Consider the following 24,965-nt stretch of genomic DNA (forward strand, 5'->3'; position numbering starts at 1 on the left):
GCTGGAATTTTAATCAGCCACTTGTTTGCCAGTGTGTCGTGTTTAATCAGAGAGCCACAATGCTGTCGGTTTAACAGGCATAGCCTACTTCCGAAAACTCTCTACATTAAGTTTTAAGACCTGTTACAGATGGAGACAGAGAGGTTGACATTTAGTTGGTTGAACTCCAGGCACCTATTATTAGCACATGCTAATATACCTTAACATTTAATCATTATTCTACATACAGTAGCTATAGACCAAATATGTGTGTTTTTAAAGAGGCTTGGATAAATAGTTGCTAATGGTGGTGTTTTACTGTTAAATCAACAGACTGATAGTCTTTTGCAAAATTGTCAGGTAAATACCCATGAGAAAATATCAGGGTGGCAACATGTCAGAATGATAGGATGAGAATGGAAGGACTAGTTGATGTAATGTGGAGGGCTTGTTGTCATTAATCAAATCTGTACTTCGGTAATCAACCCATATAACTAGCTTAAAGCACTGTCAATCATCCGATTATTACCTTTTCATTGAAAAGTCATTGCAAACAATATGAAGACTGCAGTGAAGGCTGCAACACTCTATTCTGTTGAAGAAACAATTTTTGACTTTACGCAATTGTGATCCCTATAGTAAAGTTAATTTAGTTTGCAGTTGCTTTAATCCAAAGCGATTTACAACAGACTTATTACTCAAATAAGTAATAAATAAAAAATTATTCAAATTTATTATGAGGATTATCTCCCCTTATCAGCCCAGTGTAAAGTGATTGTCTTAAGAGCACATGGCAACAACTCATAGGTCAATCCTTATGTTAATCAAACCAGCAACCTTCTGGCTTTTAGCCCTGAGCTATAACCTCTACACCGCAATACCCTATAACAATGCTAATATTCTATACCACATAAAGTAATTATTGTTCCATCTTGTGACAGAAGTTTAATGATTCTGGATCAGGAGATTCAGCAGCTCTGGTTTAATGGCTGAAGTCTGGTTTGCTGTGATGCTTCTAATGGAAGAAGCCTGTTATAGAGCACAGTGCCAGCTCTTTACTGAAAGGGCCCTTTTCCAGAGACTGCCTCCCCATAGTGTTCTTTTTATTGCCACACGATTTAAATTACTGCATCACCTACACTGAACACGATACCATGATTGTAAAATAATGCTTTGCTGCTCGTTTGCAATTTGGTTCAAACATGTTGTAGTAAGCCCTTGGGTTATGACTTCACATAATTTTGAGTTACTAACTGAGGATAAAGCTCTGCAACTTCTTTTTTGATTTCAAGAATAATAATACTATGATTTATTAGAGTGCATATGACATACCTTATGCTGGTGACTAGCAATGCAGCATTTTTCAGCAAGTTTAATGACAGCAGCACTGGAGCTGCATCGATGAACTCCACAAGTTTGTGTAAAACTTGATCATTGTGTACTCCAGCATGACTTTAGTCTTCTTACCTCAAACATATGTCTTTTTCAAAGAGTCACATTATCAATGTCACAAATTTATTTGATTAGTGACCAAGACATGCTAAAGAATCTCAAATAAATATTCTAGTTTATTTCTATAGTTTAAATTAGATTTTAAATCGCAGATTTAAATTGTGGTCTCAGACTTTTTAACCCTTTTTATATTTCCACTAAGTATTGCAGTTTTTTTATGTGCAGGGTGAGACTTAAAACCTAACAGGATTAATTTTTTAGTCAAATTAGTAGAAAAATCATATCCGGACAAGAATGTAAATTACTGAACATCAATACCAAAATTAAACATTTGGCTAAAGAGCATACTAAAGAGCACTGACATTTTCCCACAAAAAAACATCATGTTATACAACATCTGGTAAATGATTGTGTATATCAAGAGTAAACAATTGGTTTATTTCCAGCTGAACTTCCCCTAGCTATGGGAGCAAATGTTTGTCAGCGATCTTACCAGCACTCAGTATGTTACTGGAAGTGTGTTCTACATTAATTTAAACAAAATTGTGCTAACTGGCAGTCTGCTCACTTGACACCTTATTTCTCTCTCTCTCCTTTTTGAGGCTAACAGCTATTTATTCTTCATATTCAGGACTATTAGACCCTAAAATTTAAAAATATGCAGACACAAACCAAAACATAACATTTACAGTCATTAAACCAGAGGCCTGGAAGTTATTATATTCTGAGTCGTCTTACATTTCACTATGATATTGAAGTGATGGTATTAATCTGAAGAAGTGGAAGTAGAACATGCCATATTTACAAAAACAAACAGAAGTTCATTCATCATAGAAACATTAGGTTTTATTTCTAACAGAAACACAGAGTATAGTACAACATTCTTTCAAACAAACATCTTTCTTTGCAGTAGAAAAATATGTAGGCATACACTGTGGCTTGTGTAGGCCCCTTTTTACATTCAACCTACATGATCCCTCTCCGCAATTACAGCAGCTTACGGTTCATCACACATCCACCATCACCTTTGTTCAAGGCGTCAACCTCAACCGATTTTTCTATTTCAGTGAAAGGGGGGACATAATCATGAAAAAGGCAACCATCTCATTCAATATTATCATTCTCCTTAGCCACTCTTCCTCACATACTACAACTTCCTTAAAGTTACATCCAAAAATCCCTCATCTTCTATCCTCCAAATAACACTGGAGAGTTTCCACACACCACGGGTCATAAATCACAATGCAGTACACACAGGCACGCACAAAAACCATAGCAGCAAAAATGTTGTAGGAAAGAAGTGTAAAATACATCAAGAGTGGAGCTTTAAAAAAGTACATCAAACGTAGGAAAAATCGGAAATGCAACAGCAGGGATTTAGCACTTAATGGGCTTCATTATCTCTCATGGACTCCCTTATAATGCATCATACTTTAGTGCATTCACTAAAAAGTGACCGATAAACTAAAATGAGATACACAAACTTCAATATGAAGCAATCTCATATTGTACCAGCTTATTCCACTTCCATAATCTGAGAATAACGTGTTTTATGCAGTGCTGCTCTTGAAGGGACAGGTCATCCAAAATGGAAAATTCTGTCACCATTTACTCGCACTTATGTCATTTAAACCTTTATTCAATATGTTTTTCTTCGGTGGAACACTAAGGAAGATATTTTGAAGAACTGTTTTTGTCCATACAATGACAAAGAGAGTCAGTGGGGTCCAAAACAATATTATACCCCATTTACTTTCTTTATATATCATTATATTTTATCTTCTTTTGTGTTAGAAGAAATAAATGCATACAGGTTTGGAATGAAATAAAGTTGAGACAATGACAGAACTTTCATCCTTTTAAGGATGACTTGAATTACATATTTACGTTCAGTTACATTTCAGAAGCAGGATTCCCCAAATTCAGTGATTTCAGATGGGTAACAACAAAACGATTACCCTTCAAGGTAACAAAATAGTGTTTTGAAGAATCTATTTCAGAGTAAGTGCTAGTTGTTCACTTTGTAAAGGACATTTGTAAAGATATCCAAAATTATGTCATTGTATTACAGTTAGTCACAGAACAACACAAAGGAAGGCATCTATGTTATGAAAATTATTGGTTTACCTCATGTCAGATCTACAGAATAGCGTACATAGTGTGCTACAAAATTAGAAAAATAACATAAACCAACATTTTTCATTCTGAGTAACTGCCATATGGTTACCATGGTTAGTCTCAAATTTGCATAATTTCAGAGCCCAAACATCTAATTTTAAGCTAAACGTGTATCTTAAAAACATACACCAACAATGAAATAATTTGGACAAACATGGCCAAAGAGTTTTCTTTTGAGGGTGTCATTGCTAATTTCTACTCTTCAGACTTTTCAGAAGTCAATTTTGAAATGAATGAAGCGCTCCATTTGCATTTGCCCTTGTTACAAAATTTACTTCAAATTCGTCAGAGGGTCTTGAACTGTCACCAGTAGGGGGTGGTGTTCTCAATATGACCCCAGCTCTGCCACTCGGGGAAGAATCCACTAGATGTTCTCGGGCTCCCGAATTGATCAAACTCCATCTCTGGCCGTTTGCCTTGATTCTTAAAATCTGTTGTCATCGTTTGGGTGACATTGGCCTGGCTGGGGTCGTTCTCTGTATGTACCAGCTTGTAATTTTCCCCGTCGTTATTGTCCCAGTATGTCATATCATGTGTTTTGTAGGATATGCAGAACTCCACCTGCTCATGTGGGGCCACAGAACTTGGAAGGTTGATGGAAAACGAGAAGGTGTCAACATCCTCGCATCCATACACATTATTCATGTACGTACAAGGAATGTCAGCATAGCTTTTCCATGAATCAAATGTTATTCGCACATGGACAACCTTCTCAAAGCTTACATTGATCACTTTGACCGTGCCGGTGAGTGATCTCTCTTGAATTATACAGTTTTCCAAGCATACCAGGTTCTTCTTTAAACCGTTTCGGAAGTCCAAATAGTCAGCGGCAGGCTGAGGAAAGTCCAAAATAAAATTCTTCTCCTTCTCGTCGGCCTTTAGGCCCACAATGGCATCCTCCAGGTCTGATAATTCAAACTGCAGGTCTAACATGGGGTCTTCCTCGAATTCCTTAAACACATGGACTGCTGTCAGAGACATGCCTTTGGAGTCAGCAAAAACCACTTTCTTTTTAGCTTTGGCCTCGGGACTCTTCCATCCTAGGTTGGCAGTGTTCACGTCAGTCTTGGAGCTGATGCAGGATCGCAGAGGTTTGTACTGGTTGACTAAGTACCTGGACTTGCAGTCCTCATATGAACTGAGAAAACTGCGAAGAGGCGGTGAGTGTGCCAGACAGATTCTCATAGCCACATCCACAGGCATAATTGGACTTGGCATTGGCCTGGGGTTCAGTATCTGCAGGACCCTGTCATGAAGACAATGGTGAAAAACATTACAGTGACCAATTAAGCAGGAGACGTGACAGTCACATAAAAAATTTGCCCATAATTTAGAGATTGAGTAAACAAAACCACTATTGTGCAGCTAGATTAAGCTATTTAAAAAAAAAAATAGCCATAGCTGTTGATTTAAGCATTTCAAATTATAAAATATTTATTTTTAATATATGACAAAATACCAGATGTAGAGTTAAGAATTGGGATAAATCCAAAAGCAGCAAAGTATAAAATATACAAAACTAAAATATCAATTCCAGTTTTTACTAAAAGTCACTACCTTGTTAGACAGTTTGTATTTCAATTGTTACTAGTTACATTTTTGTTTGATTTTTGCCTATAACGTAGGCAATCTGGCTAGTCATTACTTCAAATAAGAAATATTACTGGTTACATGTGGGATAGACCGTGATTTTTACCTATAACGTAGGCAATCTGGGTCATCATTACTTCAAATAAGAAATATTACTGGTTACATTTGGGAGAGACAGTGTCTCATAAATAGGTACTAGTATCTAACAAGTACTAGTAAAGCTGAGACTAGAAACTAGAATATGTACTAGAAAATAGAATAAGTACCCATACTTAAACAACATATGCAATACTAGTCTGGACAAAAGTGAATAGAAGTGAAATATGTATGAAACCCCATAGAATTCACTGGTAAAATTAGTAAAAATAAAAATAAAAAAAAGGAATAGAATAGAATATGCCTGTGACTATAGGGTAGTAACAGTAAATTAAATATGAAGTAGCCTATAGTGACAAATAGATTAATAGCAGGCTAGTAGTCACTTTTGGAAAAAATAGCCTACTATCTAAAAAGGTTAAGTATCTAAAAAGATAGTTAACCAATTATCATCAGCTATTACAATTTTACCAGCAATTAAAAAAAAAAAATACTAGTAACATAAACATATACTAGTAAGAACAGCTTAATATTGGCAATGCAATAGTAGCCTACTTTAATTAAGTAAAAAAATACTATTTTAAATTGAATCTAAATTATAAGTGATATTCAGAGGTAATCTTTTCCAGCACTCAGTGAGAAGTGATAAACCCCCTTACTGCACTATGACGCACTGTGTATTCTTACCTGGTGCAATTCATTGAAACCCGTGGTTTGTTTCCCAAACGACAGACGTTTGTTCTGCTATAGTTTGAAGAAATACAGGTTTTTCCTACGTGCTTTTAAACTTAATTTAAAAACGTGACGACCACCATAACTAAAAACCCGCTGACGAACAGTCGTTTGCTGCGGCACCGGCACGCCCCCTCCGCGGTCCAGCTGTACTGCAAAAGTCAAGCGAGCGTTCAGCCGGTACAATAAGCCTATGCGCGCATTGGTTCACGGTAACCCATCCTGGGAGCCAATGGGAGAGCACGAGAGCGAAGTGTTCCAGCAATCAGAGCGCAGGGAAATATCAGCCATGGCGCGCGTGCAAGGCAGTGGCAGATCAAGCAGTGAGAGCTGCGATAGAGGCGGGAGAAGAGCGTCACCCAAATTTAGATAGCCTGTAGACCCGATGACGCGCGGTTTGTGGATCAGAGTAATTTCCTTTGCTTTATTATTTTGCATAGACGAGTGTCACTGTAGGAGATAGTATAAATATATTTTGAAGTGCTACGGTCTTCACACATTTAGATATAAGGAGGTTGTTAGTTTGTCACATGTTTGTAAGTCTAATAGGCTTGCTTAGCCTACTTGTGGCACAACAAGGAAATTGCTGCTTGAGTTGTGGCACAGTCGGTAATTCATATGCTCGTAACATAATGGCTCATGGAGATGCGTGCTTGAATCTGGCCTGCTGTCATTTCCCTTCCCCTTAGCTTGTCAAGTTTACACTTTTATAATCTACATGCAAATAGGTAGAAACCCACTGATTTAAATTAGGTAGAAATCTTCATGAATGGAATAATATCAGGGAAATAGGGGGACATTTTTTTATTTTTTCAATTGTGTTAGACATTTCTCTTTGTGAGTGTAATCACTTTGAAATATTTGTTTTATAACACATTACCCCATAATCATAAATGTATGTAGCCTAAAGAATGGAAAGTCATTGATCAAAAAGAGTGGGAATTCTGTTCATAAAAGCGAGATCAAGGCATTGGTGTTAAAGATTATGGCACAGAGCATTGATACCAATCTGTCATTTGTGGGTGTTAAACATTTATGAAGCTGTCATGCTCTATTGTTGTCACAGTGGATGGTCAATAGCCTACTGTATGTTGCAATGACAGCAGCCTATTGAGTAATGTGACCTAAATTAGCCAGATCCATATCGCAACAGTTTACGAAGTGTATAATATGATTATCACAAGATGACTATTATTTATGATAAGAATGAAAAAATACAAAGTACAGTACTTCATGATGTTGACGTTAACTTGGGCTATAAACATTTATAAAACGTAATAATATTAAACAAGTAAAATAAAAGCTAAAAGCTCTCTCTCTCTCTCTCTCTCTCTCTCTCTCTCTCTCTCTCTCTCTCTCTCTCTCTCTCTCTCTCTCTCTCTCACACACACACACACACACACACACAAGCTTTCATTTCTATCCTTGTGGGGACATTCCATAGGCGTAATGGTTTTTATACTGTACAAACTGTATATTCTATCCCCTTACACTGCCCCTATCCCTAAACCCAACCATCACAGGAGACATTCTGCATTTTTACATTTTCAAAAATATATAATTTAGTATGTTTATTAACCCATTCCCCTCATGGGGACCGCTGGCTGGTCCCCACAATGGAGGTGATCTCAGGTTTTACTATCCTTGTGGGGACATTCGGTTCCCACAATGCATAATAAACCAAGCCCACACACACACACACACACACACACACACACACACACACACACACACACACACACACACACACGTTTCCATGTTTTATGGGGACATTCCACATAATGATGTTTAAATTATAGCCTACTGTAAAAACTGTATATCTGCTAACCCTTAACCTAGCCTACATAGACAGTGATTTTTACCTAACGTAGGCAATCTGGCTAGTCATTCAAATAAGAAAAATTACTGGTTACATTTGGGATAGACAGTGTCTCATAAATCCGTTAAAAAAACTGATGTCTGGACAAAATATTATATATTTTTTACCTTTTAAGAAGGTCCTCTATTCATTTTGACATGTCTGAGACAGTTTTGTCAATACATTAGTCTCTATCTCAAGAATGGAAACTTTGAGCAACTATTCCATTAAGCACACTTGCAAAACAGGAAGCGCACTGACAGCCTTCACAATCAATTTAGCTACAGCTGGCCATCAGCATAATGCTGAAATACACTAATCAAATCACATTCTCTTTACACTGTTAGTGATGATGTTCAGTAATAATTAATTTACCTCACATAGACATGACTTTAACTATGTTTGGGGCTTTATTTAACATTTTGAGTATTGGGTTGACTTTCAGGCTTATTGTTTTCACAGCGAGTGGTGTTGGTTATAGATGATTTCCTGAGGTACTGTAGGTTGAACAATGCAGGGAGTGTGCTTGATATCAGCAGTCATGCAAACATGTATTGAGCCAAAACAAGAGAGTCCAAAACAAGACAGAGCTTGCAAGGATTTAGTCATTTCAGTCAGTAATTTTTTTTTCTTTCTTAAAAATATTTTTTTTTACGTGGTCACTCACTTCCTCAGTTACCTGAGGTAGACCTGAGGTAGTTTAACCAGCTGAAGTGTGGGTAGTTTTGCATAGTGTGGCAATATTTACAGAGCTATTGCAAGAATAGCAGTATTTAGAGAACCAATAATGTGTAATGTGAGTGTTTACAAATGTTGTTTTCAAATGATCTTTTTAATTCAGTTACAACAATAGCTCTTGAATTGACAGAAGATACTTTTGTATCTTTGTAAAATTGCAACTTCAAAAGTAAACAAAAAGAGGTATTTAAAATTATCCATTTTGTCTCATTATAATCTGCCTGTCTGAGGTTTACATATAACTAACAAGTTCCCTAAAGCCTGTTACTACCATCTGCTGCTCGATGGCTGTATTAGCAGTCACTGAACTTTATAGGCTATATCAAGACCAGAGAGAAGAGCACACACACACACTCATGTGGAAAAAGAAAGAACACCCTTTATAATTTTATGGTTTTATGTATCAGAACATAATAAAAATCATCTGTTCATTAGTAGGTCTTCAAATTAGGTAAATACAACAGGAGACATAATACACTGTGTCATTATTTAACAAAAATAAAGCCAAAATGGAAAAGCATGGGTGACAAACTAAGTACACCCTATACTGCTTGTAGAGCCACTTTTAGCAGCCATAAGTTGAAGGAATCCTTTTCTGTGTGACAGTAACAGGAGTAATTTTGGCCCACTCTTCTTTACAACTTTGCTTCAGTTCATTGCGGTTTGCTGGTATTTGTTTATGCACAGCTCTCTGAAAGTCCCGCTGCAGCATTTTAATCGCGTTGGGGTCTGACTGTGCCAGTGCACTCACAGTGTATTTTCCTTTTCAGCCATTCTGTTGTAGATTTGCTGGTGTGCTTGAGATAATTGTCCTATTGCATGACAATTTCAGACAGATGACCTCACAATTGACTCTAGAATACTTGGTATACAGAGGAGTAGATGGTTGACTCATTGACTGCAAGGTGCACAGGTCCTGTGGCTGCAAAACAAGCCCAAAATAATCAACCCTCCATTAGCATGATAGACAGTTTATATGAGGTGTTTGTGCTGATAAGGTCCATTTTTGCTGCGTTTACACTTGGCATTAACATGCGATCACCATGATCCGATCAAGCAGCTCTATTTGTTCATATTGTTGTAACCTGGCCCTTTAAGTCACTTAACTGCCTACTGTGTTATTGTAGTTCATTGGTTGTTCAGATACGCACTCCTTAGTATAGAGCATGAAGTTACGTTAGTTGTTGTTAGAGGTTGCTCGCATGCTCATCGCACGTCGGAAAAACTGCCGTCCAGTGCCGGAGCAAGAGTGCCTATCAGCTGTACCTACCTGATATAAGTATGTGTTCATGAATGTGACACTGTTGGGGAGTGTGCTGTGAACTATAACTTACATCTGTGTCCGAAGAACTTCAGTAAAACTTGTGAAAGACTATCCTTGTCATGGCTCATTCCACCCGCGTTTCCATATACATATCGACAGCACGACAACTGGTGTCAGAAGCGGGGATGTGTTTGAAACTCCGTGAATTAACCCAGAAGGATATCGGATATCGATAAAAAGAAAAGAAAAGTGGATGCTGCAGTGGCATGCTAATTGTTAGCGCTTCACTTGAGGCTGGAGGCACAAGTTGGCTGACGTCATCGCGTCCGATAAGAACCGTGTTGACTCAAATACACTGTGAATTGCCAGAGACATTAAGAAAATCAAATTCTCCTGGAGGTCGCCTGTAAGGAAAATTGACTGAAATAAAAATGAAGACAAAACTATATAGATAAAAAGCCCTAAAATCAAATGCTCCTGGAAGATTTCTGTGAGAATAATTAACTGTAAAAAGAAAAGAAAAAGATAATAAAAAAAGATAACAAAAGATAACAAAAAAAGAAAAAGAAAAAAAAGATTACAAAAAAAAACACAAGAAAAAAAAGAGATACCCCCCCCCCCCCCAGAAATATTAAAACATGTCCCAGGAAGATTTATACCAAGGAGTAATAGCAGCAGCAGCCCCTGATCCCGACCAACCTCCAGACTAGTTGAAGGCGATGCTTGAAAATCAGAGCAAGAATAATGAGCAACTCCGAACGATGATGACTCCAATATTGCACCATATTGCAAGTAGTACCCAAGCCCCGCAAACATCCATTTCCACTGCACCTAGGTGGGACACCCGTGAGAGCTTGCAGACCACTGTCAGAGATAGGCGGATGCCTTACTGTGATTCACAGTTTCCCTCAGAGGACCCAGAGAGGTCACGCAACATTACAAGCGGACCGTTTGCTGCTGAGCTGGAAGTCATACAACAGAGAGCACATACTTCAGGCCCCACCAGAGCTACCCCCTCTATAGACAGGTGTTAGGCAGCGAAATAGTGAGGGTGGCTCTCAGCTACTGCCACCTTCCTACGCTGTTGAACAAAGACACAGCATTCCTCATCATCAAGGCCAACCTGTTTCTCAAGAGGGTCCCAGAGCAAAGCTCGCTATTTTTGATGGTAGTGGGGACTGGGAATCATTTCTAGTACCATTTGAACGGCAGGCCAGGAAGTATGGCTGGAGTGGAGCCCACAGGGTGGACTATTTACATGAGGCAGCAATTAAGTACGTCTGTTTACTTCCTGAGCATATTCGAGAGGACTACACTCTTCCAAAAGAGCAGCTAACTCAACGTTTTGATCAAATAGACCCCCCAACCACAATTAGAAGGAAACTTGGAGAACTCCGCCAGTTCAAAGAGTCGGCAGCAGAGTTCGCAGAAGAGGTACAACGCTTAGTCACCTTAGCCTACCCTGGTGTGGACCTTGATCTGCAAGACCAACTTGCCACAGATTTCTTCCTCAAGGGGCTTCGTAACCAAAAGGGGGCTTATGAAGTAATGAACAGAGATCCGCATTCATAAGTGGAGGCTCAAAGACTTGTCGAGGCCCATGAGCACAATTATCGAGCCACTGTGGGGCGTGATGTTGATGCAAAGAGCAGAGCCAGGTGTATTTCATGGGTAGATGATGATGACGTGTCCGTTGAAACTCCAGCAGCCTCACGCAGGGTGCATAGTCCGAGCTATGTCACTGCAGACCAGCTAGCCCTTCTATCGCAGAAAACTGCAGCCCTAACATTGACAGTGGAGAGAATTAGTAAGAACTATGTGACTGCTGACCAGTTTCACCTCCTTTTTTTAACCGAAAATAAAACATGCACATCTTCATTAAGATCCTTGGCCCACACAGTTGTAGATAAGGGTTTGTATGAATGCTCAAGAAGATACCGATAAATGATCGAAACAGAAGAGGGAGATCTCTCAGAAGGAAGGATTAATTTACGCAGTGGGTGAATAGGTAAATGGGAGTCCCAAGGCACCGCATATGCCCGAAGGGCCATCATTTCTTTCTAAATAGGAACATAGTTGTGAAGATACTGCCTTTTCTAGTATTTTTGACAGAAAAGGTAGATTCGAGATCGGCCTGTAATTGACTAATTCTGTAGGGTCAAGTTGCGTTTTTTTAACAAGTGGTTTAATCATAGCCAGCTTAAAAGTTTTTGGTATGTATCCCAATAACAAAGATGAATTAATGATATTAAGAAGAGGATCTATAACCTCTGGAAGCATCTCTTTCAGTAGCTTAGTCGGTATAGAGTCTAACATACTTGTTGTCGATTTAGATGATTTAACGAGTTTAGAAAATTCTTCCTCTCCTATAGCAATGAATGAATCAAATTTTTCGTCAGGGAGAATACAATGCACTGCCTGATGCGATACTGTAGTAGACGGTTGCATAGTTATAATTTTGTCCCTGATATTATCAATCTTATAAGTAAAGAAGTTCATAAAGTCATTACTGCTGTGCTGCTTGGAAACGTCTGAGCTTGAAGCTTTATTTTTCGTTAGTTTTGCCACTGTTTCAAATAAATACCTAGGGTTTTGTTTATTTTCTTCTAATAGGTTGAAAAATAAGCAGATATGCCTCTAGTTTTGTTTTCTTCCAGTTGCGCTCCATTTTTCTTGCTGCTCTCTTAAGGGCCTGAGTGTGCTCGTTGTACCACGGCGTTGGACTATTTCCTTTAATCTTCTTTAAGCGTAAAGGAGCAACTGTGTCTAAAGTGCTGGAAAAAAGAGAGTTGAAGGTTTCTGACGCAATATCGAGTTCATCTAAGCTATCTGGGATGCTGAGATGATGAAATTGATCAGGAAGTTTATTAATAAAGCAGCCCGGTCTCACCCCAAAACGTCATATACTGACGGGTCTTGACCATACGTCAACATACGACGAAAAGGGTACCCCTATAACGTCAATATGAGACGTAGACATAAGCGCACCAGCAGCGCCTCCTAGCGGTACCCTAATGCATACCTAAACCCAACCATACCCGAATTGTCACACATGGACGTTAAAGGGTACCCTTTTCGTTGTATGTTGCCGTATGGTCAAGACCCGTCAGTATGTGACGTTTTGGGGTGAGACTGTGTTAAATAAAGCAATCTTTAGTGGCAGAGGTGATAAGACTAACATATTTGTAATACGGAGTCGGCTTTGCAGCCTTTGGCTAAATGAAGTGTACACAAGACTAGATAATGATCTGAGATGTCATCCCTCTGCTGCAGAATTTCAACGCAACAACATTTATTCCATGTGATAATATTAAATCTAGAGTATGGTTACGACAATGAGTAGGTCCTTACACGTGTTGTCTAACTCCAATAGAGTTAAGAATGTCTTTAAATGGCAATCCCAATGCATCTTTTTCGTTATCGACATGTAGATTAAAATCACCAACAATTAGGACTTTATATGCAGCCAGTACTAACTCTGATAGAAAGTCAGCAAATTCTTTGATAAAGTCTGTATGGTGGCCTGGTGGCCTGTATACAGTAGTCAGCACACATCTCAAACGTGATTTATCATTTACACTAGATATTGTTATATTAAGGACCAACACTTCAAAATAATTAAATTTGAAACTAGACTTCTTAGTAATTCTGAAAATATTACTATAAATTACAGCAACACCTCCCCCTTTGCCTTTCAGACGAGGTTCATGTTTATAACCGGAATCTTGGGGGATGGACTCATTTAAAGTAATGTATATCTGGTTTTAGCCAGGTTTCTGTCAAACACAGTACATCTAGGTTTTAGTCTGTAATCATATTAACAATAAGTGCTTTTGAAGTAAGAGATCGAATATTCAGCAACCCGAGCTTTATCATTTGTTCATTTGTATTATATCTGTTTTTTATTTGTTGAACATCAATTAAATTTTGACCCTTAGATGGGTTTTGAAATTTTTTGTATTTCCTAATTCGGGGAACAGACACAGTCTCTATATGATGATATCTAGGTAAAAGAGTCTCTATGTGATGGGATTTATCTTACCTGGGTTATGTTAAGCCGCGTTTCCACCGAAATTACCCGGAACAATTTGTCCCAGGAACTTTTTTCCCAGGAACTTTTTTTGCCCCAGACCGGTTGCTTTCTGCGTTTACACCGCGGTCTAAAGTACCAGGAAGATTATAAACTGCGCGCGTCTGCTCCTCCCAGTCTGCGACGGACAGTAATCAGTTTTGAGCGCAACATTTATAATAAGTATAGAGGAGATTCAAGCTGTGCTGTAGTTGTGTTTGTGATGTATTGCGGACATTGAATGAGATGGCTAGGACGAACGCGCAGAAAATTTCCTGTTACAATACGCTTAATAAAGCCTGAACCTCGTCGTCGGTCCAGTCCAGCTGTGTTTTTTAATTTTTTTTTATTAAATTCCATATTTGCAGACAGACAACTCTTAATGCATGAAGCCACGAACCGCAATAGATTTTTTAAAATGCCGGTTAAAATAGAATGCTGCGTGGAGTCCTCCAGTCAAAATGCGGCGTGAACACAACCAATCAGCACACAAGTCCCACCCCCGAAAGTTCCTGAACTTTTAAAAAGTACTACCTCGCCAGCAGGGACTTTCGGAGGGGGAAATATTTACCCGGAACTTCATTTAGACCCTGGTTCCTGCGGTGTAAACACACCGAGTACCACCCCAAAGTTCCTAGTTCCTGGGGAAAGTTCCCGCGGTGAAAACGCGGCTTTAGACAGCTAGCAGACGGTCGGTTTAGCCAGTCTGTCTGCTTCCTGACCTGAGCCCCAGATTGTCATGGTTGAGCTCTAAGACTATGTGCCATATTACTAGAGAGAAGAGCAGCACCATCCCAGGAGGGATGAATACCGTCTCTTTTCAACAGGTCAGGTCTGCCCCAAAAACTTTTCCAATTGTCTACGAATTCTATATTATTTTGCAGACACCAGTTAGACAGCTATCTATCTCATCACTCCTGCGAACAGGAAGGGGGCCAGAGCAAATTACAGTGCCTGACATCGTACTTCCGAATTCACACACCTCTTTAACGTTAGTTTTAGTGACCTCCGGAGTCGAACATCATTAGTGCCGAAGTGAATAATAATCTTAGAGAATTTACGTTTAGCATTAGCCAGCACTTTCAAATTTGCTTTGATGTCAGGCGCTCTGGCTCCCAGTAAACATGTGACTATGGTGGCTGGTGTCTCTATTTTCACGTTCCGTATAATAGAATTGTCAATAACTAGGGCACATTCAACAGGATTCTCAGTGGGTGTTTTACTGAGTGGGGAGAACCTGTTTAATGTTGTAATCGGAACGGAAGAGCGGTGTTTTGTCCAGCGAATATAGCGTCTTACCGTCACCCAACTGCCCTGCGGCACGGGCTCTACTTCAGCCGGAACCGAACACTGTACAGAGTTCACTAAATTAGTCGCATCCAAAGCAGTATCTAAAGCCCTTGCACTCTTAATAAGTTTGGATGCGTGTCTCTAGTTCTGAAATCTTCTCCGTCAGCCTGACTATCTCCCTGCATTTATCACATGTAAATCCTGTGCTGACAGAGAAAGCTATGCTATACATGTTACATGAAGTGCAAGTGACAATAAGAGGAGAAGTCATGACTTACTGTGTTTGTTGACTGGCGAGAGAGCGCGAGCAAATGAAATAAATAAAGAGCGCATGGATGGCACGCTAAGAGGCTAGCGAAATACTAGCGTTTTGTGCTAGCAATGAATTAGATTGAAGCTAACGATCACAGGTTAATATGTGATGTTGAGTAAGTTATATTTAGCAGTTTAAACAACGGCGAATGATGGTAAACAGAGATTCAAAACAGAAAGATATACGAGGCTTACAGACGCAAACCAACTTAGCAGCTCAGCAACTCAGCAGTATCAGCAGGGCAGACAGGAGCAATCAATCAGCAAGGAGCAAAGTGTGACTTGTCTTTTCAATGTGTATGTGGACAACATCCAGATACAGGTCGCATGTTAATGCCAAGTGTAAACGCAGCCTTAGTTTTAGCCTAACTTGACGATGTGCATTATGGCTAAACATCTCAACATTGGTCTTGTCTGTCCAAAGGAACAGGGAACACTTCCTATAACATATGAAGTACTCGTTACATTATAAGAAGAATGACATCTACCCTAATGTTACAGTAGTCTTTCTGTTTATTCCGAGGTTTACTGTAGTCAGCTGGATCCGGGCCGTATCCAGATTAGATGGTGGACCTGCACTTAGACACGACCACAGTGCATGATGTAGTCAGCTGGATCTGGGCCGTATCCAGATCAGATGGTGGACCTGTGCCTAGACATGACCACAACGCATGATGTAATCAGCTGGTTCTGGGCCGTATCCAGATCAGATGGAGGACCTGCACCTAGACACGACACCTGAAGTGTCAACAGAGATTCTGTCAACTAGACTCTCCCCTGTGATGACCTCATTAACACAACAGCTATCGCCACTGATCCTTAACAAACCTTTCTCCATACCGGCATGATAACTCTGATCTTCAACCAGATAGAATGTTATGTTCCAATCCAATCTGACTTCTGACCTATAATGCTGCCTGAATCATAATCCTACACTGTCCGTCCGTTAGCCAGAGAAGAACAGTTTTTTTTCTTCTCCATTCTGTCACCTGATGGGAGTTTTGTTTCCTTGCTACTGTTGTGCTGTCGATGGCTGTTGTGTTGATACTTCGTCGCTTTTGGCTTGTTAGATGGGGACACTTCATATTCAACAATATTGGTGCATTGACACCATTATATGAGAACTGAACTGAGCTGTACGTTCACATCACTGTTTTCTCCAGAGCGGCTACAGTATATATAAATGAACTAAATTAATAAAATTTTTACAACAAAAATGACGCAACTATGACGTTATTTTCTTCTAGATCTGCTGTACAGCAGAAACAAACTTTGTTGCATTATTTTGCTATTATCACTGTAAAGCTGTTTTAAAAACAGTCTGTATTAAAAGCGCTTTATAAATAAAGGTGACTTGACATTGTTCCCGAAGTTTTGAGGTTTGTTCAGATGCAACTTTGTTAACCTACGCCATGTTCTTTTTAGAGAGTAAAAGCTTTCTCCTGGCAACCCTTCCAAAGAAGCCATACCTGTCCTGTCACCCCCCCCCCCCCTCCCCTCCTCCACCCTCCCTCCTCCCTAATTGTACTGCCATAAACTGAGGCCTGTAGAGTCTGAAATGTAGTTTTTGGGTGTTGTACGATCAGGGCCGGATTAACCATTAGGGCAACTGGGCAATTGCCCAGGGGCCCAGGACATCTAAGGGGCCCTGGGCACCGTCAAATATTATGTCAAATATTATGATTAAAATGTCTCCACAATCTGCTTTTGAAGAAATGTAGGATCGTGCATTCTATCAGTTTGCCGTTCTGGCGCCTCCGTCTCAACACTGTACAGCGCGACGTATATTCACATGAAATGCAGAGGAACGGGACACTGTAGTTTATAAAAATTAATTATTTGCATGTGCTTTAAAGCCTTGCCGGTTAAACATGTCATTCGCTGCTGATGCACTGTTCTAATGGGCGCTTTTCTGAGCGCAAACACCCGACGCGCACATGCACTAAACGCCTGTCTAACAGCGCCTGTTACTGGACTAAGTTATCTTTCGAGTCTTATTGCTCTAATACTGTCAATACACACAAGGTTTACATAAACAAAGTTGGTTATGTCTAAAGTGAAAGAACAGTAGAAAAAAAATAAGAAAAAAATCTGTTTGTCAAATGCGTGTATATTAGACTCGTTGCGCGCAGATCTTAAAGTGACAGTAGCCCTAATAGTAAACATGATGCCGTTTGTCCTTAAAGGGATAGTTACCCAAAAATAAAAATGATGTCATTATTTACTCACTCACTAATGTTGTTCCATACATGTATTAATTTCTTTCTTGTGCTGAACACAAAAGAAGATATTTTGAGGAGTGTGGCTAACCGGGCGGTTGCTGGTCCCCATTGACCATAGTAGGGAAAAAACTATTATGGAAGTCACTGGGGTACATCAACTGTTTGGTTACCCACATTCTTCCAAATAACTTTTATTTACAACAGAAGAGGGAGATTTATTTGGGTTTGAAACGGCTTGAGAGAGTAGGCTAAATGATGACAATTAAAAATTTCCCTGTTAATAAAACAACAAAATACAAAGAGCAAATCCCTCACTCTTGACTGAGAACTTTAATAGTAGCTTTAATAAGAATCAATGTACAATTTATTCAGTGAAGTCTATGTTGTTTTATTTTCATATTTCATATCATTTAATGACTTTCTTCAATGCTGTTAAATACACATACTGTAGCTGAAAAAATAAATATGTTTATTTCATTTGTATATTAAGTTAAGAAGGGGGGGGTCCTACAAGTCATTGTGCCCAGGGGCCTCTGAACTCTTAATCCGGCCCTGTGTACGATTTCTCTGAGCATTGCAGTTTGACCTTTGGGTAAATTTAGAGGGACGTTCACTCCTGAGAAGATTGGCAACTGTCTTGAATGTTTTCCACATGTGAATAATCTTCCTTACTGTAGAATAATGGACTGTACAACCCTTCTCAGATTGATGGCAGCCATAATTGCTTCTCTAATTAAATATTATTAATAATATTTTTGTTGTTGTTCTCTCTAATAAAAAAGAAGTTCAAAAAAGAGAGTCTTTTTTTTTATTATAACGATCCACATTAAAAAAAAAATTAAATGGTACACATTCATAACGTTACTGTATGGCCCTAAAGACATTGACATGCTCTGTGACTTTATTTGCCAAATGAACTACACAGACATCTACATTCATCAGTTTTATGCAAAAACATTGAAAATTACAACCAAATTATGACAGGCTGTGACCAAATACGAAATTTTATTTTACACAGGTATAAACACTTTTGCAAATATACAGTATGCTATTTTATATCATTCCCATTTACATTTGACTAAACATACACAGTCAGCATAAGATAACTTTCACACTAGACGGTTTGAGCTGGTAAGAAACCAGCTTTGACACAGTGAGTAAACCTGAGTCAGTGTTGTCCTCTCATTCAAGTGGTCCTGTCCTCATTTGATGTTTATCTGTGCAGCTCACTCGACAGAAATAAGGACAACCATTATTTTTCGACAGAAAATTAATTCTTTCAGCGAATAGTTATACATTTCTTGTCAATGCTACGGTACTTTCATGCAAAATCTTATGAACAGAAATCTTACTAGCGCACTTTCAACATTTCAGACGGCACTTTTATTTTGCTTTATATTACTTATGTCAAACAGGATGAAACAGAAACTGGCAGACAGTAGACTCAGAAAGAGGCCGAGAGGTTTATGTTTTCAATAGCCTACACCATATGCGAGTGTTTGAATTAAGGAAGGAGGGAGGGAGGATCATGATCGGACCCAGCTGACAGGCACCCACTGCGGCTCCCTCTCGAGTCGTTCCAGAATATTCCTCAGCTCCACACATGCGCTGGCAGAGTCCTCCTTTACTAGGACCCTGTCCACTAGATGGCCATATTGCTGGTCCATCTGCTCGGCTGACTGCCTCATGTCCTGCAGGTCTTCATTCTTTTCACAATGTGAGAGAGAAAGAGATATAGAAAAAAAATCCCTTTTAAAATCTACTCTCAATGCTACGCTTGATTTAAGCGCTATGGGAAAACATCTTTGTTTTACTGGCTGTGAACACAAGTGGCAAACACGCCAATAATTCACTGTAAAAAAATGCGCTGTAAAATAACGGTAATCTACTGGCAGCTGTGGTTCACCAGCAATGTACTGTTAATTTACAGCCATCTACCGTAAATATACAGCTCTCCTTTTCTTCTCTCCTATTTTACCATAAAATACCATGGAAGGTAACTCATATCATTTGGGAAACCAATTGCTTATATTAAAAACTAGTATTTATACTGAAAGTACTGTGAAGTTACTTCATTTGAGTTCACTGAAAATTGATATCTCTTAATATTGAACTGCAAACACCTAATGTGTAATAGTGAATTGATTAAAAACATGACTAACTAAAATCTTTGCAGTTCGCATTTAGCAAACATTAGCATACATGTATGTGCTAAAGTACTTAGCAAGGAGATTGTCACTGCATTAGCGATACACAGTAACTGCTTTTAAATAAAGCAACCGGCAGCATAACATCAGTGCCTCTTGGCTCATCTTTGACTGAAGCACAGGCTCTACTCTCCAGCAAAATGGTGACCCACAAAACTAATTAGTTCAACCAACAGATCTCTCCTATATCATCTTGTGCAAAAACCCATAAAACACTTCAGTTTAATATTTACTCTCCTTATCAGTTATTGACTTTGCATAACTTTTTTCTATAAACGTTTACAAATATTTCAGTAAACTTCTTTTGTTTAGTAAATCTGACTGTTACGTTTTACAAAATATTACTGTTTTTCCTTGATTTTATGTTATTCTACTGGCAGCTGTGGTTGCCAGTAAATTGCTGTTTTTCTACAGTTTTATGCTGTAAATTAATTTACAGTTGATTACCGTTAAATTACGCTTTTTAACCCTTTTAACCCCACTGCAAAATCTTCAGTTTTCTCTACTACTCGCCGACAGAAGAACCATTTCAAACAATGAAATATAAAAAAAATAAAACAGTATTAAAAAATGTTCATTACAACTTTGTAAATAGTGCTCTTTTGAGAAATGCATGTTCTCTTACGAGAGTATTCTCGTATTGCGTAATATCTTACGCTAGGGGAAAAACTCTTTTCCACGAGATATTGAAGCCAAATATTATCCTTAATTTTGAAATAATGCAAAACGCGTTGCGGCAGCATGCAGACATAGGCAAGACGGCTTGCGCGCCTATTGGCTGTCCTGCGGCAACTGCAGCAGCCTATCGAGAGAGGCCTCTCGTGACGTCAGATCCAATAAGTTACTACGTCACGTCCTGCCAAAACAGGCGTGGCCTAGTCCTATAAATATAGCTTGACAGACTGATATACTTTGATTTTCTTCTCTTCAAGTGAAGCTCTCGCCTTCAGTCGCTGTTCCTGCTACGCTATCCGGCGTATTATATCCTTTTTCTATACTAGAGTGTGTGCTCGCCGCTGCGACTCACACTCTCATCCTAAAAGAGCCGAGCGCCTTTTTCAAGATGCCTCGTACCTTCTCGTACCTCTCGTGTCAAGCCCCACTCAGCGACGGGGACCGCCATGTAATCTGCGTTTCCTGTCTGGGTGAGGATCACGCAGCTCTCGCGCTCGCTGACGGCGGATGCCCTTACTGTGAGCAGATGCCCATGGTGACTCTGAGGACTCGCATGGCATCTTTCGCCGAGACTGCACCTCCGCCTGCTGCGGTGCCGCGCCGTAAAAAGCGCCGTGCTCAGCAGGCCCCGGAACCTCCTCCAGCCCGCGAAAGCTCGCCGGTCCGCGTTTCTCACAGGTTCACAAAGTTTCTCAAATACTTGTTGGGGGCTGTATCCGGGGGGAAGCTGCCACAAAGCAGACTATGTCGCATTGGATGAGGGATGCTATTGCTCTAGCCTATTAGGCAGGGTCAAGCTTCGTCTCTTGGTGTTACGGCTCATTCTACCAGGGGGGTTGCATCTTCCATGGCTTTAGCAAGAAGATCCCCTTGCAGCAAGTATGTGATGCAGCAGGCTGGTACTCTCCACACACATTTTTTCGATTTTATAGCTTGGATTTTATGTTACTCCGGGCTCACATGTCCTTGAGTCGACATCCCAAGCTAATGTCTGAGGCCCTACTCGTGTTTGTGCGCACAAACTACACAACCTTGAGGGGTACAGTGTGGGAAAAAGATCCTGCGCTTTATTGCCGTACTGGGGGCCTGTCCACACGTGTTCACAACCGGTCAAACAAAGATGTTAATCCCATCGTAACCCAAAACGTTTTTGTCAACTGTGTAAAATTTAAGAGTTGAAGTTGAATGACTGAGATTTACTAGCCCCATTTGGGTAGTATGGTGATATAAATCAGTCTCACCGTGATGTGTCCATTGTCACCCCTTCCTGGCGATGTGGGAGAGCTCCGTTGCCGACAAATCTCAGGGATGCGTGGCTTTACAAAGACCACATAGGGCTTAAACTCTGCCGTACGGAGGACTTTCAGAGCCTGGGAATTACAGTAAAAGGAAATAAAATCATAGCATGGCCATAGCATGGCCATGGCCTAAAATAGCATAGCATGACCAATTATGTGCTCAGCAAAAATCAAGACCAGAGTCTCTGCTGATAACAAAAGTTGTAGATTCAAATCCAGATTAGATTGAGCAGAAACCTTACCACTGTGGAAGATATCACCTTTTACACTTACATTTATTTATTAGCAAACACTATATCCAAAGTGACTTACAAATCTGAATATTATACACCCCTAAACCGCATGACTTTTTCCCATGGAACAGGGAGCTATTTTTCAAAATATCAAAGCAATTCTTTTACAAATACAAATTAATACAAATGCATAATGCATAATGCAATTTTCGTGAGGATTTACGCATTCACGTGGGTCATACTTTTCAGGTACAGAAATCTGTGTAAATACAGAAAAATCACATCCCTTCTTTAAAATCACTAAAAAGCTAATTTGAGTGTTCATGGTTTGGCGTATACTAAATGAAGCAAGGGTGTAGAGTTAAATTCAAGCTATTTTAAGCCATGAATAAATTATTTTCACAGGAAAAAAATCTGTTGAAATATGTCATTTTGATTATAAAACATGAATTTTAAGGAATACAATTATTGACTGCAGGCCGACTTGGCCAAGGCCATGCGCTATCTGTATGCATATCACATGATTAAATAGTCTAGACATCATTGTTTGGCACCAGGAAGGTGTCAGCTGCCACTGTCAGCCCAGATGATTATAACCAATCAAATTTAAGAAACTGTTCAGCTTGTGCAAACCATGTGTAACTTGGTTATTTTTTAACATAACCTGCAAGGTATAAATTTGTGCTTATTTTTCTGGTCTTAGAGTTGCTCTGCTGTGTCTGAAGTACTCCCGGACGCTAATAAACCTTATTACTGCAAAGAGTAACTTGGGAGAGGTGTCTTGATGCTGCACAGCTAAGGAAGGGAAACACTAAAGAATCTAGTGGACACTTTGGAAGTGGTAAGATGGTGATAATCACCCCCAGGCAACTGGGTTGCTAAGCACCTTAAAGTGCCCCTTAACGTTTAAAAAAATATATATATTCCCTTTCATGCAGTGTGTAATATAGCTGTTTGTGAATGTAAACGTTCTGCAAAGTTGTAAAGTCGAAAGTGCACGATAAATAAAGTTATTTTCTCCCAAAAGAAAGAATCGACTCTGAACCGCCTTATGAGTTGTTTGTGTTTCAAATCCAACTGCTTTATGGTTCTACGTCACTAGAAGATACATTTGCAAAATGCCCGCCTAAGTTGTACGTTGTCCATCCGCATACAACTTGACCAACCCTCAAATGTAATTTTACTGACGACTGCTTCTTAAATCTCGGAGTTCAACGCGGGATTCGAAAAACGCTTGCTCTTGAAAGATGGGTCAGTACCCAGTATATTTGGAACCAGTGTATGGTAAATATACCCAGTATATGGTAAAATCCCAGTACCCAGTATATGGTAAAATCAACATCATCATTACTGTCTTTAGTTTACAATCACCGAGCTGTAGAAAGCCTCAGGACACTGCTAAAGTTATTATGGTAATGGTCATTTTTGTTTCCAACAGGCACTGTACTAGATCAATTACAACAGACTGTGCCATCTGGCCAATCAGAGCAGAATAGCTCACGGAAAGTAGGGATTTACAGAGAGTGATTCATCCATCGATTCTTTTGAGAATCATTGAACAATGTGGTGATGTGTAATGTATAAATGAAACAGTTTTTTGACCTTTGATGCTGTTTTAGGAAACCTCCAAAATAAGACTAGGAGACTTTAATAGCATAATTGGGGCAGTTTAAGTCATATTAAATTAGTCTAAAATTGTCTATGACACTTCACATATCACAAGATATGAGAATTAGAAATACAGAGAAAAGTAATTAAACTGACAATAGTAAAAATAAGAGAATGCTACATTTACCTCAGGTTGAACATCTACCAGACACACTTTATTTCTCGCCAGGACACTCCGGATTGACTCCAGACTAGTCCCATATTGGTTATTCTTATATTCACCATGTTCAATAAACCTGGACATACACAATATGCGTTTATCATTAATTAAAACGCCAGTAAAATGAAATTTTATAACATATCAAAGGGATAGTTCACCCAACAATTCTCTCATTATTTACTCACACTCGTCGTTCCAAATCTGAATGACTTACTTTCTCAGAACACATAAGAAAAGTTGGTAACACTTTATTTTACGGTGTTTGTGATACAGAGTAATTACTTAATTAATTACTTAGTTGTGGACGTTGTAATAACATGTAACAAAATGTAGTTAACATGTAACTAAGTTATGGAACTTACAGATTTTAATTATGCATATGTAATAGGCAGCTACTGTTACATATGTAACAAGCCGAGTCGGATACATACGCGTTACAGACTTGGTACAGTGTAATTATATGAGAAAGTACTTAGTACTACACAATGTAACAACAAGTACTTAGGCTACTAAGGTTGGGAAAAGCCTGCAGTTACACATGGTAATTTTGTACTTTCTGTAGCATTACACGTATTGTCTGAAAGACTATTTGTTCAGCGCTGAGGTTTCCTAAGTGCGCTTGAACGCTCAATCACGTGAACTGCGCCTGGTCAGAAAATACAGCGCGCTGCTCAGTTGTTCGCGCTCAGAGATGATGAGAGAAGACTCAGAGACCCTTTTCTTTAATTTTGTGTGCGTTTTATGAAAAGCAAGTAAGTTTTACTACTGTTGCATGTTTGTACTGCATTGTGACGAATGTTGTGAAAGTTATGTATGTTCGTGCAAACTAGTTTATTCGTTGAACTGCGTGACCAATTAGTTTAGTCATGATGCCAGAGCGTGCTGTAATATGCGACATGTTTCCTGTGTGCAATAATTAGCCCTCTATATGTCGATTTAGACCT

General features: G+C 39.2%; 2 protein-coding genes across 2 annotated transcripts in view; both read right to left on the reverse strand.

Annotated features, from left to right (window-relative positions):
• Positions 1-2,253: 2,253 nt before the first annotated feature.
• Positions 2,254-6,198, reverse strand: ppp1r3cb (protein phosphatase 1, regulatory subunit 3Cb). Its single transcript, XM_079595331.1, has 2 exons — positions 5,983-6,198; positions 2,254-4,855 (listed from the first exon to the last, which is right to left on the reverse strand). The coding sequence occupies exons 1-2, from the start codon at positions 5,994-5,996 to the stop codon at positions 3,913-3,915; spliced, it is 957 nt and encodes a 318-aa protein (XP_079451457.1). The 5' UTR covers positions 5,997-6,198; the 3' UTR covers positions 2,254-3,912.
• Positions 6,199-18,577: 12,379 nt separating this feature from the next.
• The window catches only part of mpp3b (MAGUK p55 scaffold protein 3b), a 37,099-nt gene continuing 30,711 nt past the window's right edge, over positions 18,578-24,965 (reverse strand). Inside the window, exons 18-20 of the mRNA XM_079596241.1 lie at positions 23,989-24,097; positions 21,904-22,032; positions 18,578-19,486 (exon numbers count right to left, since the gene is read on the reverse strand). Of these exons, the coding sequence (XP_079452367.1) occupies positions 19,307-19,486; positions 21,904-22,032; positions 23,989-24,097 (418 nt within the window). The 3' untranslated portion in view covers positions 18,578-19,306. The remainder of the gene's footprint in view (positions 19,487-21,903; positions 22,033-23,988; positions 24,098-24,965) is intronic.

Source organism: Phoxinus phoxinus, assembly GCF_949152265.1.
Source record: "Phoxinus phoxinus genome assembly, chromosome: 21".
Lineage (NCBI taxonomy): Eukaryota > Metazoa > Chordata > Actinopteri > Cypriniformes > Leuciscidae > Phoxinus > Phoxinus phoxinus.